The 14,274-nt window shown below is 44.8% G+C and overlaps 1 protein-coding gene across 1 annotated transcript; it reads right to left on the bottom strand.

Moving 5' to 3' along the window:
• Positions 1–252: 252 nt before the first annotated feature.
• Positions 253–13,598, bottom strand: ACTR6 (actin related protein 6). Its single transcript, XM_064155002.1, has 11 exons — positions 13,342–13,598; positions 12,726–12,843; positions 10,951–11,019; positions 10,122–10,245; positions 8,005–8,140; positions 7,216–7,272; positions 5,424–5,522; positions 5,158–5,236; positions 4,314–4,485; positions 2,910–3,048; positions 253–665 (listed from the first exon to the last, which is right to left on the bottom strand). Exons 1-11 carry the CDS (start codon positions 13,407–13,409, stop codon positions 536–538), a joined length of 1,191 nt encoding a protein of 396 aa, XP_064011072.1. The 5' UTR covers positions 13,410–13,598; the 3' UTR covers positions 253–535.
• Positions 13,599–14,274: the final 676 nt, after the last annotated feature.

The following is a 14,274-nucleotide window of genomic DNA, read 5'->3' as shown; positions in this document are numbered from 1 at the left end:
ACTACAACTGATTGGCTTTTATCATTACACTGTCAGTTATATTCTAGAATTAGGGAAACACATTTCAGTCTTCTTGCCTATATTCCTCTGAGGGCTAGTCACTAAAATAACAAAAACTAAAACTCACTTATTCCATGTCAGGCTGGACAATCCCAATGAGACCTTCTGAGATGTGTTTAATGTCCATTCAGTTGCATGCACAAAGTAAAACTTGGGTTTTTTTTGAGGAAAAAAAATAGTCTTGCTTTCATGTTTTTAGTTTCAGACAAGCATTCAGTGTCTTTATTGCCTCGTGCATTGAGGGTTTCTGCACTCTGAATACAATGAAGCAAGCAGTAAAAGATGAGAACATAAAATAACAATGAGCATGTTTCATACCATTAAGCTTGTAAAACTTTATTTTTAAGCTCTGAAAGTTATTTTTTCCTCACCCACTTAAATACAGGAAAGCTAAAACACAATCCTAACAGGTTCTCCTTCACAGCATTCCATTCTGGATAGAACAATGGAAGAAAAATGTATCCAACTACACAGCCTAGATGTCAAATTTCTCCTCGCAGATATTGTGGCCATGTTCTTCATAATCTTCTCTAGTTACTATCATATCTTCAAAATCATCATTTTCAGAGATGAGCTTCCCACCTTCCCAAGAGTAAGTAATGGGGCTGAAAAATGAAGAGAGTTGTTACTTATCTGCAAGTTAATTCAGACTAGAAGCATGCAGTGATGATTTCCAGGACTTGTATTCAGCAATACCTATGTAATAACTTTTTTTGCATTGCTGAAGCAAACAATCCAGCTCCAGCCAAGCTAATCACATCCACCTTGAAGTTGTAGCAGAGCAGTGTGCCCAGGTGGCCAAGAGAGCCAATGGCATCCTGGCCTGCATCAGGAACAGTGTGGCCGGTAGGACAAGGGAGGTTATTCTTCCCCAGTACTCAACACTGGTCAGGCCACACCTTGAGTGCTGTGTCCAGTTCTGAGCTCCTCAATTCAAGAGAGATGCTGAGGTGCTGGGACATGTCCAGAGAAGGGCAACAAAGCTGGTGAGGGGCCTGGAACACAAACCCTATAAGGAGAGCCTGAGGGAGCTGGGGTTGTTTAGCCTGGAGAAGAGGAGGCTCAGGGGTGATCTCATTGCTGTCTACAACTAGCCAGGTTGGGGGTGGCCTCTTCTCCCAGGCAACCAGCAATAGAACAAGGGGACACAGTCTCAAGTTGTGCCAGAGGAAGTATAGGCTGGATGTTAGGAGGAAGTTCTTCACAGAGAGAGTGATTTCCCATTGTAATGGGTTGCCCAGGGAGGTGGTGGAGTCACCATCCCTGGAGGTGTTCAAGAAAAGCCTGGACGAGGCACTTAGTGCCATGGTCTGGTTGACTGGCTAGGGCTGGGGGACAGGTTGGCCTGGCTGATCTTGGAGGTCTCTTCCAACCTGGTTGATTCTATGATATTAGAAAAACCAAGGTCCCTCTTTGGAGGTAGGTATGAAGAGGTGTCCCGGGTTAGGGTGGATCCCTCTCCTGCTAGAATTAACTCACTATAACACGGATTTTCGGCAAGTCAGGGGAAAAGGAAATGGTATTTCTTATAGTCTAAATATAACAGTAGAAGGAGAATAAACTACAACAGAAATATAATAACCTTAACGAAGATGGGAAAGGGGTCAAGCAGCGGCAAAGCAGCAGCAGCCCAAACAGCGGCATGGGAAGACAGCAGTGGGTGCAGCAGAAGCAGCCAGTACAAGCTGTGCTTCCAGAGAGAAAGCTCTTGATGCTCCAATGAAACTCTATTAACTTACCCATTGCTGCCATTATATCCCTACAATGCTCACCTCTCCACTCAGAGCTTCTAAGTTTCTGTGTTCCCAATATTTTTGTTCTGAGTTAGAAATCCAGCTCAAACACCCACAAGAGGGCAAGATGTGGAGATGCTTTTGTATTTACTTTGCATAGATAACAAATCTTTTCTAAACTGAAAAATAATCTTTAACAATACTTTTTTTCTAAATAAGATACATTTATTTTGTCTCAACTGTATACTCTCTGCAAAGAGGCTGCCCCTTCCAAATCCCTGAAGCAGCTACATTAATAATCACGGAGTCACATCATGTCAGGAGCTGGAAGGGACCTTGAAAGGTCATCCAGATCCTGCCAGAGCAAGATCACCTATACCAGATCACACAGAAACACAGGCAGGGAGGTCTTAAATATCTCCAGAGAAGGAGACTCCACAACCTCCTGGGCAGCCTGTTCCAGTGTTGATATGGTAGTAAAAACTCCTTATTTAAAATACAAAACTGTAATCTAAAATGAATCCACTTCATGACAATTCAGCCTTATTTGTTTGCAATAAGAAGACTGAGAAGACATTGAATCAGTCAGGGTTGGAAGGCACCACAAGGATCGTCTAGTTCCAACCTCCCTGCCATAGGCAGGGAAACCCTACCCTAGATCAGGCTGGCCAGAGCCTCATCCAGCCTGGCCTTAAACACCTCCAGGGATGAAGCCTCACCCACCTCCCTGGGCAAGCTGTTCCAGGCTCTCAGCACTCTCATGATGAACAACTTCTCCCTCACATTCTGTCTGAATCTCCCCACCTCCAGCTTTGCTCCATTCCCCCTAGTCCTGTCACTTCCTGATATCCTGAAAAGTCCCTCCCCAGCATTTTTGTAGGCCCCCTTCAGATACTGAAAGGCCACAATAAGGCCACTTAACTTGCTTAACTTCATCAGTCAAAGCACAGGGCAAGCAGGTGCTCTCTAATTAGGTTTGTCTGAAAATACAGTGGTTTAAAATAGTCTTTGGGTACAGTTTAAATTTAATCCCTTTGCCAATCAGCAACAGAAATCTAATTTTATGGTTTGTTCTGCTAGAAGGATAAAGTTTGTTGTGTGCAGTTTAGGACTTACTTTTCAGGAAGAACAACAGAAACATCATAATCAGTTGGAGTAAGACAGCGAACTTCAGAATAAACTCGATCTCTGAAGCCTGGAAAAAGGGTGTTTCCTCCAGTCAGAACTATGTTCTTGAAGAAATGAGGCTGCATTTCTGGAAAAAGAAGTAAATCTGTAGTTACAGAGTGAAGGTTTTTTCCCCCAGTTTTGTTATGAATTTGAACAGAAAAAAAAATGTAAAGAAGAATTTCATGACCATCAAATGATCAGACCCATTATAGTTTTACTGAGAAAGACAAGAAAGTGATTAACCACTCTCTGTTCTTTGTCAGTTTGAGAATTTGGCTTTGAACCAGCAACAGAACAAGGGGACACAGTCTCAAGTTGTCCATGGGGAGGCCCAGGCTGAATGTTAGGAAGAAGTTCTTCCCAGAGAGAGTGATTGGCATTGGAATGGGCTGCCCAGGGAGGTGGTGGAGTCACCATCCCTGGAGGTGTTGAAGCAAAGCCTGGCTGAGGCACTTAGTGCCATGGTCTGGTTGATTGGCTAGGGCTGGGTGCTAGGCTGGCCTGGATGATCTTGGAGGTCTTTTCCAACCTGTTTGATTCTATGATATCTACTGTTACACTGTCTATTAAGTTTCATATCTGCCAACACAATTCCCTTTTCAAAAGGGATTTTAAATTACACAGTTTTAAAGAGTACAAAATAATAGCCTCAATGCCACAGAAGTATTGATGTGAAATCATAAAACCCACTGAAGTTTTCTTTGGAGTAACATTAATTACATGTACAGCACCTATCAAATGGAAGCTTTGGGTTTATTTCTGACAAACAGCAGTCAGAAAGGTTTTATAACTTCAGTGCTTAAATTACTGGCTGCCCAGGGAGGTGGTGGAGGCACCGTCCCTGGGGGTCTTCAAGAAAAGACTGGATGAGGCACTTAGTGCCATGGTCTAGTTGACTGGATAGGGCTGGGTGCTAGGTTGGCCTGGATGATCTTGGAGGTCTCTTCCAACCTGGTTGATTCTATGATTGATTACTGAGTTGGGTCAGTTTAATTTTTTACATGAAAAGTATTTTCAAAGAGTTGCATTTTAAAATAGAACTAAAACTGATTTCAAGTATATTCCATCGCCAGCATCAAAGACAGACAGGTCATGTCACAAAAGGATGTGAAGGAGAATTAAGTGAAACAAGAGCAGAAAGCAATTGATGAATCACCACAAATCTGTGCTTGCCCAACAGAGAATCTTGTAGACAATCTGTCCTAGAGTATATGACACAGAAGTTCACAACTTAATCATTGACATATTGAGAGTCCTAAAAAACCACCCAAAACCAAACCAGCAAGGAAAAACCAAAAACCAACAAACCCCATCACACCCACACTTTTCCAAATTCCTTTTAGGTTATACCTTCAGGCAAATTCTGAATAGAATAAACAATGGCTTCAGGAATTCCCATCTCTTGAATGCCAATATCTGAAGGATGGAAGAGAATTTCTGGAACGGCGAATCTTTCATTTGTTAGGCGAAGTATTTGTTCACCAGTCTTGTATTTTCCACTTAAAACCATCTCCTCCCTTGGCTATATTAAAGACATGAATAATAGCCAATGCTTAAGAAAGGAAATGACATCCTGAGAATATTCAGCTCCTCTTTTTTATGTAGTACAGGAGGCAATATATTCTACAGTAAATTGTATTATCAATAAATCTTTTAATAACAGTACATCCTGTGGTATTAAATCTGCAGTGACTCTGCTTTTATCAACTGTAAGTTTGGCTAAACCAAAATATAACAGGTAGCAGAGTGGCCTCAAAATGTTGGGGCAGCTTTTAAAACTACGGGTAACACAGTAAAGGAGATGAAACTGTTCAATTGTCTTCACTGGTGTGAAGACCTTTCAAGCTCTTCTATAACATGGAACCTTTGACATATTAGGGTATTCAAATGAAATTCAGAGAGACTTGGAGAAAACATTTTCCCACTTAACTTTAAAACAGCCTCAACAATAATGATATGGATAGACTGTGTGACAGAGCACAAGCTAAAAAAACCTACAAATATTAAATAACAGACCACAAAACGCTCTGCTGGAAAAACAGTGCTTGATTTTCATCTCAAGTGTCTAGGGAAAACATTACAGAAAACATAGCATGATACAGCTTTGAAATAAAAGAAGTTCCTTTTACCCTCTCTGCTAGACTTCTGCAGGGGAGCAGTCCAAAAAATACTACAAAACTCCTATTATCATTACCTTACAAAATCCTTTTTTGATTGTGCTGAAGTCTGGCAAAACATAATCTACCATGACAGTGTTCTCCTCTCCTTTCAGCCTAAAAGAGTGTAAAATACAACAGAATAAAGAATAAATTCTAAATCCCAACTATTTTTATACTGACAAACATGAGTCAAGCTTGCTTTGACTTCATTAAAATGTTTTCTGATTAAGGGTATAGCTTTATTAGTACAATGAGACTTAACATTTAACAGCTTTAACATTTAGGACCATTGTATACGTACTTGGCAATGTCCATGTCCTTGTAGAAGTCTTGAGAAACGTAACACACATCTTCTTTCACTTGGTTAATTACATGTGTTTCATCCATAACATGTAGCTGCCTGTGAAAACCAACCAACCAACCAACCAGAGTATAAGAATAATTCAGTATTAGCATTATCTGTCCAGTTTTCCACTGGAGATGAGCAACCACAGCTTTGCAAATCACAAAAAGCTTACAGTCTCAGTATCTAAAACTCATATTCAATGTACAAAAGCATTCCTGACCTACTGGAGTTGAGTGTTTTCCTATTTCAGAATTCAATGGATACAAACATCCACCCTGCATTTGCCCAATGTCTTCGTAACAAGTGTAGCTGTAACCTTGCAAATTAGCCCAACTAACAAAGACCTTTACCTAGATAAAGTTCCAAGCTTTATCTAGGTAAATTTAGAACCACAGAATTGTCAGGGTTGGAAGGGAATGCAAGGATCATCTACTTCCAACTCCCCTGCTATAGGCAGGGACACCTCACACTAGATCAGTTTGCTCAGAGCCACATCCAGCCTGGCCTTAAATGGTTCCAGGGATGGGGCCTCCATCACCTCTCTGGGCAACCTGTTCCAGTGTCTGACCACCCTCATGGTTTACAGGATGTTAGGGGTTGGAATTTTCTACTTGTTATTTCCATCTTAGGTTCTAGGCAGTGTTAATTTCTGAAGGCAAAATCACCAGGATCACAGGATGTCAGGGGTTGGAAGGGACCCAAGGAAATCATCCAGTTCAAGCCCCCTGCCAGAGCAGGACAATACTATCTAACACAGATCACAGAGGAACACATCCAGACAGGCCCTGAAAGTCTCCAGAGAAGAAGACTCCACAACCTCTCTGGGAAGCTTATTCCAGTGCTCTGGGACCCTTCCAGTAAAGAAGTTCCCCCTTGTGCTGAGGCAGAACCTCTTTTGCTGCAACTTACACCCATTGCTCCTTGTCCTACCCCAGGGAGCAGTGAGCAGAGCCTGTCCCCCTGCTCCTGAGCAGCCCTCAGATGTTTATAAACATTTATCAAATCCCCTCTCAGTCTTCTCTTCTCCAGACTAAAAAGCCTCAGGTCCCTCAGCCTCTCCTCATAAGCCATGCCCTCCAGTCTCCTCATCATCCTCACAGCCCTCCACTGGACCCTCTCCAGCAGATCTCCATCCCTCTTAAACTGGGGAGCCCAAAACTGAACACAGTATTGAAGATGAACTCATGGTGAAGAACTTCTTCCTAACATCCCATCTGAATCTACCCACTTCTAGTTTTGCTTCATTCTCCTCAGTCCTATCACTACCTGACACGCTAAAAAGTCCCTCACCAGCTTTCTTGTAGGCTCCCTTCAGATACTGGAAAGCCACACTAAGGTCTCCTTGGCACCTTCTCTTCTCCAGACTGAACAGCCCCAACCAATCTAATTATTTGTCCTGATGATTTTTATTGGTGGTATTGACAGAATCACTTAGCAAACTGACTAATGATCTACTGAGACATCTCTCAAAATACCTGAAGTCTTGACTAATTGGGAAGACATAAGCAGCCTCAGTAACTTCAGAAGTGCTGGCATTTTTACAGCATAATCCCTCAAAGATCTTAAAATTCACCTTAATTTGTGTCGAGCTTATATCAAGATAACAAACTGCACACTGTAACAGCCAAAAATTCTCTTCTCTTTTAAACAGCATTTAATCTAACATTGACTGAACCAGTAACAATATCCCCACAAAGTTCTAGCTCATTTCATACCAGGTCTCAAGACAATGATCAGCACTCCTTACCTGTAAGAGATGATCTCCTTTAGGTGGTTAGTTAAGAGTTTTCCTCCAACATTTATCCTGTGGAAGAGGAATTCTGTCATTATTAGCTTCAGGAATAGTTAACATTTTTTCTAGGCAATAGAATCATAGAATTGTAGAATGTCAGGGGCTGGAACAGACCTCAAAATCTCATTCAGTTCAACAGTCCAACCCCACTGCTAGAGCAGGATCACCTAGACCAGATCACACAGGAACATGTCCAGGTGGGTTTTAAGTATCTTCAGAGAGGGAGACTCCACAACTACCCTGGGCAGCCTGTTCCAGTGTTCTGTCACCCTCACAGGGAAAAGAAATTCTCCTCATGTTTACATGAAACTTCCTATGCCTCAAATTCCATCCATTGCCCCTTGTCCTGTCATCAAGCATCACCAAGAAGAGCCTGGCTCCAGCCTCCTAGCACTAACCCTGCACATATTGATAAATATTGATAAGATCACCTCTCAGGCTCCTCTTCTCCAAGCAGCAGAGCCTTAGCTCCTTCAGTCTCTCCTCTTAAGAGAGATGTTCCACTCCCTTCATCATCGTTGTGGCTTCCATTCCCTTAATCATCTCTGTGGCTCTGTGCTGGACACTCTCGAGCACTTCTATGTCCCTCTTGAACTGGGAGGCCCAGAACTGAACACAGTACTCCAGTTGCGGCCTCACCAGGGCAGAGTACAGAGGCAGAAGAACATCTCTCGACCTACTAGCCACAGCCCTTCTAATCCACCCCAGAATGGCACTGCCCCAGCAATATGTACTACAGTTTACCTGATGATTGCTTCTTTCTTCTTTTTACTTCTGCAGTAAGGTACAATGTGTGTAAATGAGTACCCACTGTCCACAATGATGCAACACAGCTCTGATGGATTGTCTCGGAAGTACCTGTGAGCACTCAGAGCTCCAGCTGAAATACAGAAGGTTTCATTCCATTTTTGACACAAATACACACTTTTAGATTTCACACTGATATGGAAGTGTGCTTGCTTCATGTTTTAGATCACTTTGTCAGACTTCCAAGACCTCAGTATATAATACTAGAGCAAACATGATGGTGAGTAAGTATCATATGTGCTCCATTTATTGTTTCTTAATAATGCCAGCCCATGTTCAGTTTCCTCTCCTAGAGCCCATTATTTATCAAACCTATCTAAATGAGAATCCTATGTCCAGCTATTTTGCAGAAGAGTTGTGATGTTACTTACACAGCCCCTGTAAGACACGACACATTTCATGACTGTTATCACACAATACATCTGGTTGGAAGAGACCTTAAAGATCATCCAGTCCAACCCAGCTCTGAACAGATGTCCCTGAGGTGAGGAGAAAGTTCTTCACTGAGAGAGTCATTGGACACTGGAATGGGCTGCCCGGGGAGGTGGTGGAGTCGCCATCCCTGGAGCTGTTCAAGGCAGGATTGGATGTGGCACTTGGTGCCATGGTCTAGCCTTGAGCTCCGTGGTAAAGGGTTGGACTTGATGATCTATGAGGTCTCTTCCAACCTTGGTGATACTGTGATACTTCAACACCTCCAGGGATGGTGACTCCACCACTGCTCAGGACAAACCATTGCAATGTTTGATAACCCTTTCTGTGAAGAAGTATTTCCTAATACTAATGAAACTTTTTAGGATGTCAGGTAGGGGGAATGCAACGAAGATAAAAATGGGTAGATTCAGACTGGATGTTAGGACAAAGCTCTTTACCATGAGGGTGGTGAGACCCTGGGACAGGTTGCCCAGGGCGGTGGTGGAAGCCTCATCCCTGGAGGTGTTTAAGGCCAGGCTGGATGAGGCCGTGGCCAGCCTGATCTAGTGTGAGGTGTCCCTGCCCATGGCAGGGAGGTGGGAACTGGCTGATCCTTGTGATGCCTTCCAACCCTGACTGATTCTCTTACTCTAATACCCAGTAAAAACCTCCCCCGATGCAGCTTGTACCCACTTCCTCTAGTCTGTGTTTCATTTATTTATACAAACCAAAAAGCCAGACCCACTCCCCACACAAAGGAAAGCTATGAAAGACTACAGGCAAAACGTTGGTAGGTGTTTCAAAACCTTATCCTTTATCTCTATCACCCTGACTCTCCTCAACTTTCCTTTAATTATATAGCATGACACTCTTGGGAATGTGGTATGAGGAACTCAATTTCTGAAAAAGAAAGAAATTTAATCCAGTTCAAGTACATATTAGTCAAGCACATAAAGCCTGAGTAAGAAAGCATATTACTTGATTAATAAAGCATATTACTCAAGAGCTGGGGAGGCAATTAATTGGGTTCTTTATACACATGTGTGTGTGTGTGTACATGTGCATGCATATGGATTTATTTATTGACCAGGTGTGCTAGTTTTGGTGAGAGGAATTAGATCTTAGGCTGTGAAAAGGAAACAATGCTGATGTCTACTGCACTCATAGGCTTGCTGAGATGTGTGAGAACAAGAACATAAATATAGATAAGGGAGTTGTTCTCTGGGCTTTTTGGGCTGCACTTTTCTCTCTAACCTAACTTGCTAACTAATCCATTGGTTTCCTAACACCCCCTGGCCATCTCTCAAAACTCATGTTGAACGTAAGGTAAAGTCTGGGGTATGATAGAGGGGTGGGGACAAGGTGGAAGGGTGGTTGAGAGCCCCTCCTGGGGACTCTGGTTTCTGGGAGGGCTGTTGTGTTTCTGTATTACCTTTTTAACTTGTATATTTCTGTATCTATTGTAAATATCTGTTTGTCTATTGTGCTAAGCTGTAAATATAAAGCTTCATCCTTCAAATTTCCAGCAGCTGAGTCTAATCTGGGTGACTTTCCAAAGTGTAGGGGGTCAGGCAACACCCAAACCATCACACCAGGCTAACACTGAAAATCCATCCAAGCAAACTAGAAAAAAACCTCACCATTTACTCTGAGAACTGCTTGAAATTGATATTCTTCAAACAGAATTTCATTCATGGATTCTTGTATTGAAGTGAAGTTAAAGTAAGGTTCAGTAATAATAATATTGGTGTCTACGAAATCCACCTATGAAAAATACACAAAGTTTATCAGCACTTAAAACTTAGAATGCTGTATTCTGCAGCAGTTGAAGATCATGTGAGTACATGATTACCATTTGCCCTACCTGTTTGTAGAAGCTAGGCTTAGAAAGATTTAGCTTTTTCCAAAGACCTCATGAGCAGTGATAGTTTATCAAATTAATGGGTAAAATATAACAGGAAACACCTTCATATATACTCTGCTCCTGGTTTTAATTACATGGATGTGAATTTCTTCATGTATATTTAAATGTTTTAAGAATAGTTACAGCAGAGCTTGAAGTAAAACATTCCAATTGCACCAAGATCAATCCTTGTGATTTCTAACTGAAAATACTTTCAAACAGAACAAGGGGACACAGTCTCAAGTTGTCCCATGGGAGGTCTAGGCTGGGTGTTAGGAGGAAGTTGTTGGCAGAGAGAGTGATTGGCATTGGAATGGGCTGCCCAGGGAGGTGGTGGAGTCACCATCCCTGGAGGTGTTGAAGACAAGCCTGGATGAGGCACTTAGTGCCATGGAGTAGCTGATTGTCTAGGGCTGGGTGCTAGGTTGGCCTGGATGATCTTGGGAGGTCTCTTCCAACCTGGTTGATTTTATGATGCTATATTTGATGTACTTCAGTTAATTCCATTAGTCAGTATTTGACCTTTTAACCTACATAGAAACTGTTAATTATAAAAAGGCTCTTACTTGATACATTTCTTTTCCAAAAAGATAATCCCAAACCTGTCTCTGCACATCCCAGTTCACCAAGTAACCCTGTAGGGATTTAGAGTAAAAAAAAAGGATTAATAAATGACACTACTTAGGAAGTAAAATCCATTAAAAAATAAACAAATAGAACTAAAAAAAAAAGGTCGAGTGACTGAGAATCTGGTAATGTACAGAAATTTGAGAGTAAAAATGTCTAAAATCACATTTCTGTGCTAAAGAGTAAATGTCAGAGGGTCAAGGATGGTACAAATACTCTCCATCAACATAATAATTACTACACTACAAAGACAACATAAATTGTGTTTCCAGTATACATCATTTGTCTGGGAAGGTGATGGAGCAGACTATCTTCAGTGCCATCACACAGAACATACAGCACAACCAGGTGACCAGGCCCACTCAGCATGGGTTTATGAAAGCTTGACTAAGCTGACCTCCTTCTAGGACAAGGTGACCCACTTCATGGATGAGGGGAAGGCTGCAGATGCTGTTCACATGGATGTTAGCAAAAGCCTTTGACAGTTTCCCACAGCATCCTCCTAGGATAACTGGCTGCTCACATCTTAGACAGGTGTGCTCTTTGCTGGGTTAAGAAACTGGCTGGATGACTGGGCCCAAAGAGAGGTAGTGAATGGAGCTAAATCCAGCTGGTGGGCAGTCATAGGTGGGGTTCCCCAGGGTTCAGTTTTGGGGCCAGTTCTGTTTATGGCCAATGACCTAGACAGGGGAGTCAAGGGCACTGTCACTTAAGTCTACAGGTGACACCAAGTTGGGCAGAATTGTTGATCTACTTGAGTGTAGGAAGGCTCTACAGAGGGATATGGACAGATTATGTCTTTGGGTTGAAGAAGATGGTATGAGGTTCAAGAAGGCCAAATGCTGGGTCCTGCACTTTGGTCACAACAACCCTGTGCAACACTTCAGGCTTCCCATGGGCAGCAAAGTGGCTGGAAAGCTGCCCAATGGAAATAGACCCAGAGGTTGTTGGTTGACAGCTGCTGAAGATGAGCCAGCAGTGCACCCAGGAGGCCAAGGCCAACAGCATCGTGGCCTGTAACAGAAAAAAGTGTGGCCAACAGGACTAGGGAAATGAATGTGCCCCTACACTCATCACTGGTGAGGCCAGTCCTTGACTACTAAATTCAGGTTTGGGCCCCACACGACAATAAAGGCACTGAAGTGCTGGGCATGTCCAAAGGAGAGCAAAGAGCTGATGAGAGGTCTGGACAACATGTCTCACAAGTTGTGACTGAGGGAACTGGGATTGTTTATCCTGGGCAAATGGAAGCTCAGAGGACACTTCAGCACTCTCTACAACTACCTGAAAAGAGGCAAGTTGGGAGTCAGTCTCTTCTTGCAAGACCAAAGCAATAGGACAAGGAGAATTTGCCTCAAGTTGCTCCAAGTGAGACTTAGATTGGATATTGGGACAAATTTCTTCACTGGAAGGGTTGTCAAGCACTGGAAAAGGCTACTCAGGGTCCTGGTTGAGTCACCATCCCTGCAGGTATATAAAAGACAGTGTAGATGTGACACTTTGTGGACCTAGCAGTGTTAACAGCTGCCCTTGATGACCTGATGGGTCTCTTCCAACCTAAATAACTCTCTGATGGTTAAACTTCACACTGCTGCCTTTGATTCTTTTATCTACACCAGACATAATCCTGTAGTGGGAGCGTGTTGTACGAAAGCCATTCCTTAACACAACTTACATTTGGCTATGATGTTAAAACTTAGGCTACCTCACTTACTTTCTGAAAAGGGAGAATGTAGAAAAGCCCCGAGGGATCTTTAATTTCATCCAGTTGGTTTGCTGTGAAGGTTTTCAAGCGTGCAGTCTTTGATCTGAACTGACAGTTTGGAATGACGCTGGAAAAGATTGGGAAATGTCCTGTCGGTCACGGCGTGAGACACATTCATCGTCCTTACAGGGAACAGCACACCTCCGGCAACGCTTTGACTGCAGCGCTCTGGGTTTAACGCAGTATCTGAGCCGGTTAGGAGGGGAACCCCCGGGTTCTGACACCTCCGGCACAGATACAGCACAACAACGCCCCCCGGACCACCAGCACAGCACTAAGGGTACCGCAACCCCTCCGCGCTTAGCCACCGCCAGGGACCGACCCGCTCCCTCCCCGCCCTGGGAGGAGGCGGCGGAGAGGGAGGAGCCTCGCAGGCGCCGCGGAGGCGGAGCCAGGCCGGGCCCCGCCGCGGTGAGCGCAGGCGCACTGGCGGCTCGCTCGCCGGTGAGGAGCGGTCCCCGCTGTGAGAACGGGCGGCGGCGGCAGGGCAGGTGCGCCGAGAAAGTGCCGGTGAAACGATAAGGGAACGCTCTCCCGCCCGCCCCGCTTCTTCTCGGGCCCTTACCTGACGTTCGCATGGCTGTAGCCGATCTTGGCGTTGTAGGCGCCGTTATCCAGCACCAGGGTCGCCATGTTCCCCACGGCGCCACGGCCGCCGCCGTCCCAGTATTGCTCCGCCACCGCCGTGGATCTCTATGGTTACCATAGAGCGGAAAGGCCGCGCGCGCGCGGTGCCCGGCGAGCCGCAGGAGTGCCGCGGAAACAGCAGCGGCCGCACGCTCCCGTGGCGCCGGTGACGCTCCCGAGCGGCCGAGGCTATTGGCCGCACGTTACCCGGAAGCTCTACTCGAAGAACCGGGCGGGGGAGGCGAGGAGGAGTCGTCTCGATGGAGCGCTAGCGGCGGTGACTGTCCCTGCAGCCTCAACGCGCCTGCGCCGACAGCAGCGTCCCACGCCGGAGGCCGCAGCGCCACCCAGCGGCGCTGGGACATTGTCGCCGGGGGCCGCGGCGGTCGCTGAAGGGGAGCAGGCGGAGGCAGAATGACAGTGTTAGGGCTGGGAAAGGAACTCTAGAGATAGATCATGGAGTCCAGCCCCTCTGCCAAGGCAGGATCATCTAGGGCGGGCCACAGAGGAACGCATCCAGGCGGGTTTCGAAAGTCGCCAGACAGGGAGACTTCACAACTTCCCTGGGCAGCCTGCTCCAGTGCTCTGCCACCCTCACTGTAAAGAAGTTTCTTCTCATATTAGTGTGGAACTTCCTATGTTCCAGCTTAAACCCGTTGTTCCTTGTCCTGTCCCTGGGCACCACCGAAAAGAGCCTGGCACCTTGATCAGACACCGACCCCTCAGGGATTGATAGCCATGAGTAAGATCCCATCTCAGCCTTCTCGAGCAGCCCCAGGTCTCTCAGCCTTTGATCATAGGAGAGATGAGTTCAAGTCCCCAAATCATCCACTGGATTCTCTCCAGCAGATCCCTGTCTCTCTTGAGGCCA

This window comes from Pogoniulus pusillus, chromosome 15 (genome assembly GCF_015220805.1).
Source record: "Pogoniulus pusillus isolate bPogPus1 chromosome 15, bPogPus1.pri, whole genome shotgun sequence".
NCBI classification, from domain to species: Eukaryota; Metazoa; Chordata; class Aves; order Piciformes; family Lybiidae; genus Pogoniulus; species Pogoniulus pusillus.
This window is presented reverse-complemented; position numbering and strand designations above follow the sequence as displayed.

Excerpts from the sequence above, each read along its gene's own strand:
- ACTR6 (XM_064155002.1), bottom strand. The coding sequence starts at position 13,409 with ATGGCGACCCTGGTGCTGGATAACGGCGCCTACAACGCCAAGATCGGC. Across the intron at positions 5,237-5,423 it reads AAGGACATGGACATTGCCAA|GCTGAAAGGAGAGGAGAACA; the intron begins GTACGTATACAA and ends ACACTCTTTTAG. Across the intron at positions 4,486-5,157 it reads TCAAAAAAGGATTTTGTAAG|CCAAGGGAGGAGATGGTTTT; the intron begins GTAATGATAATA and ends TCTTTAATATAG.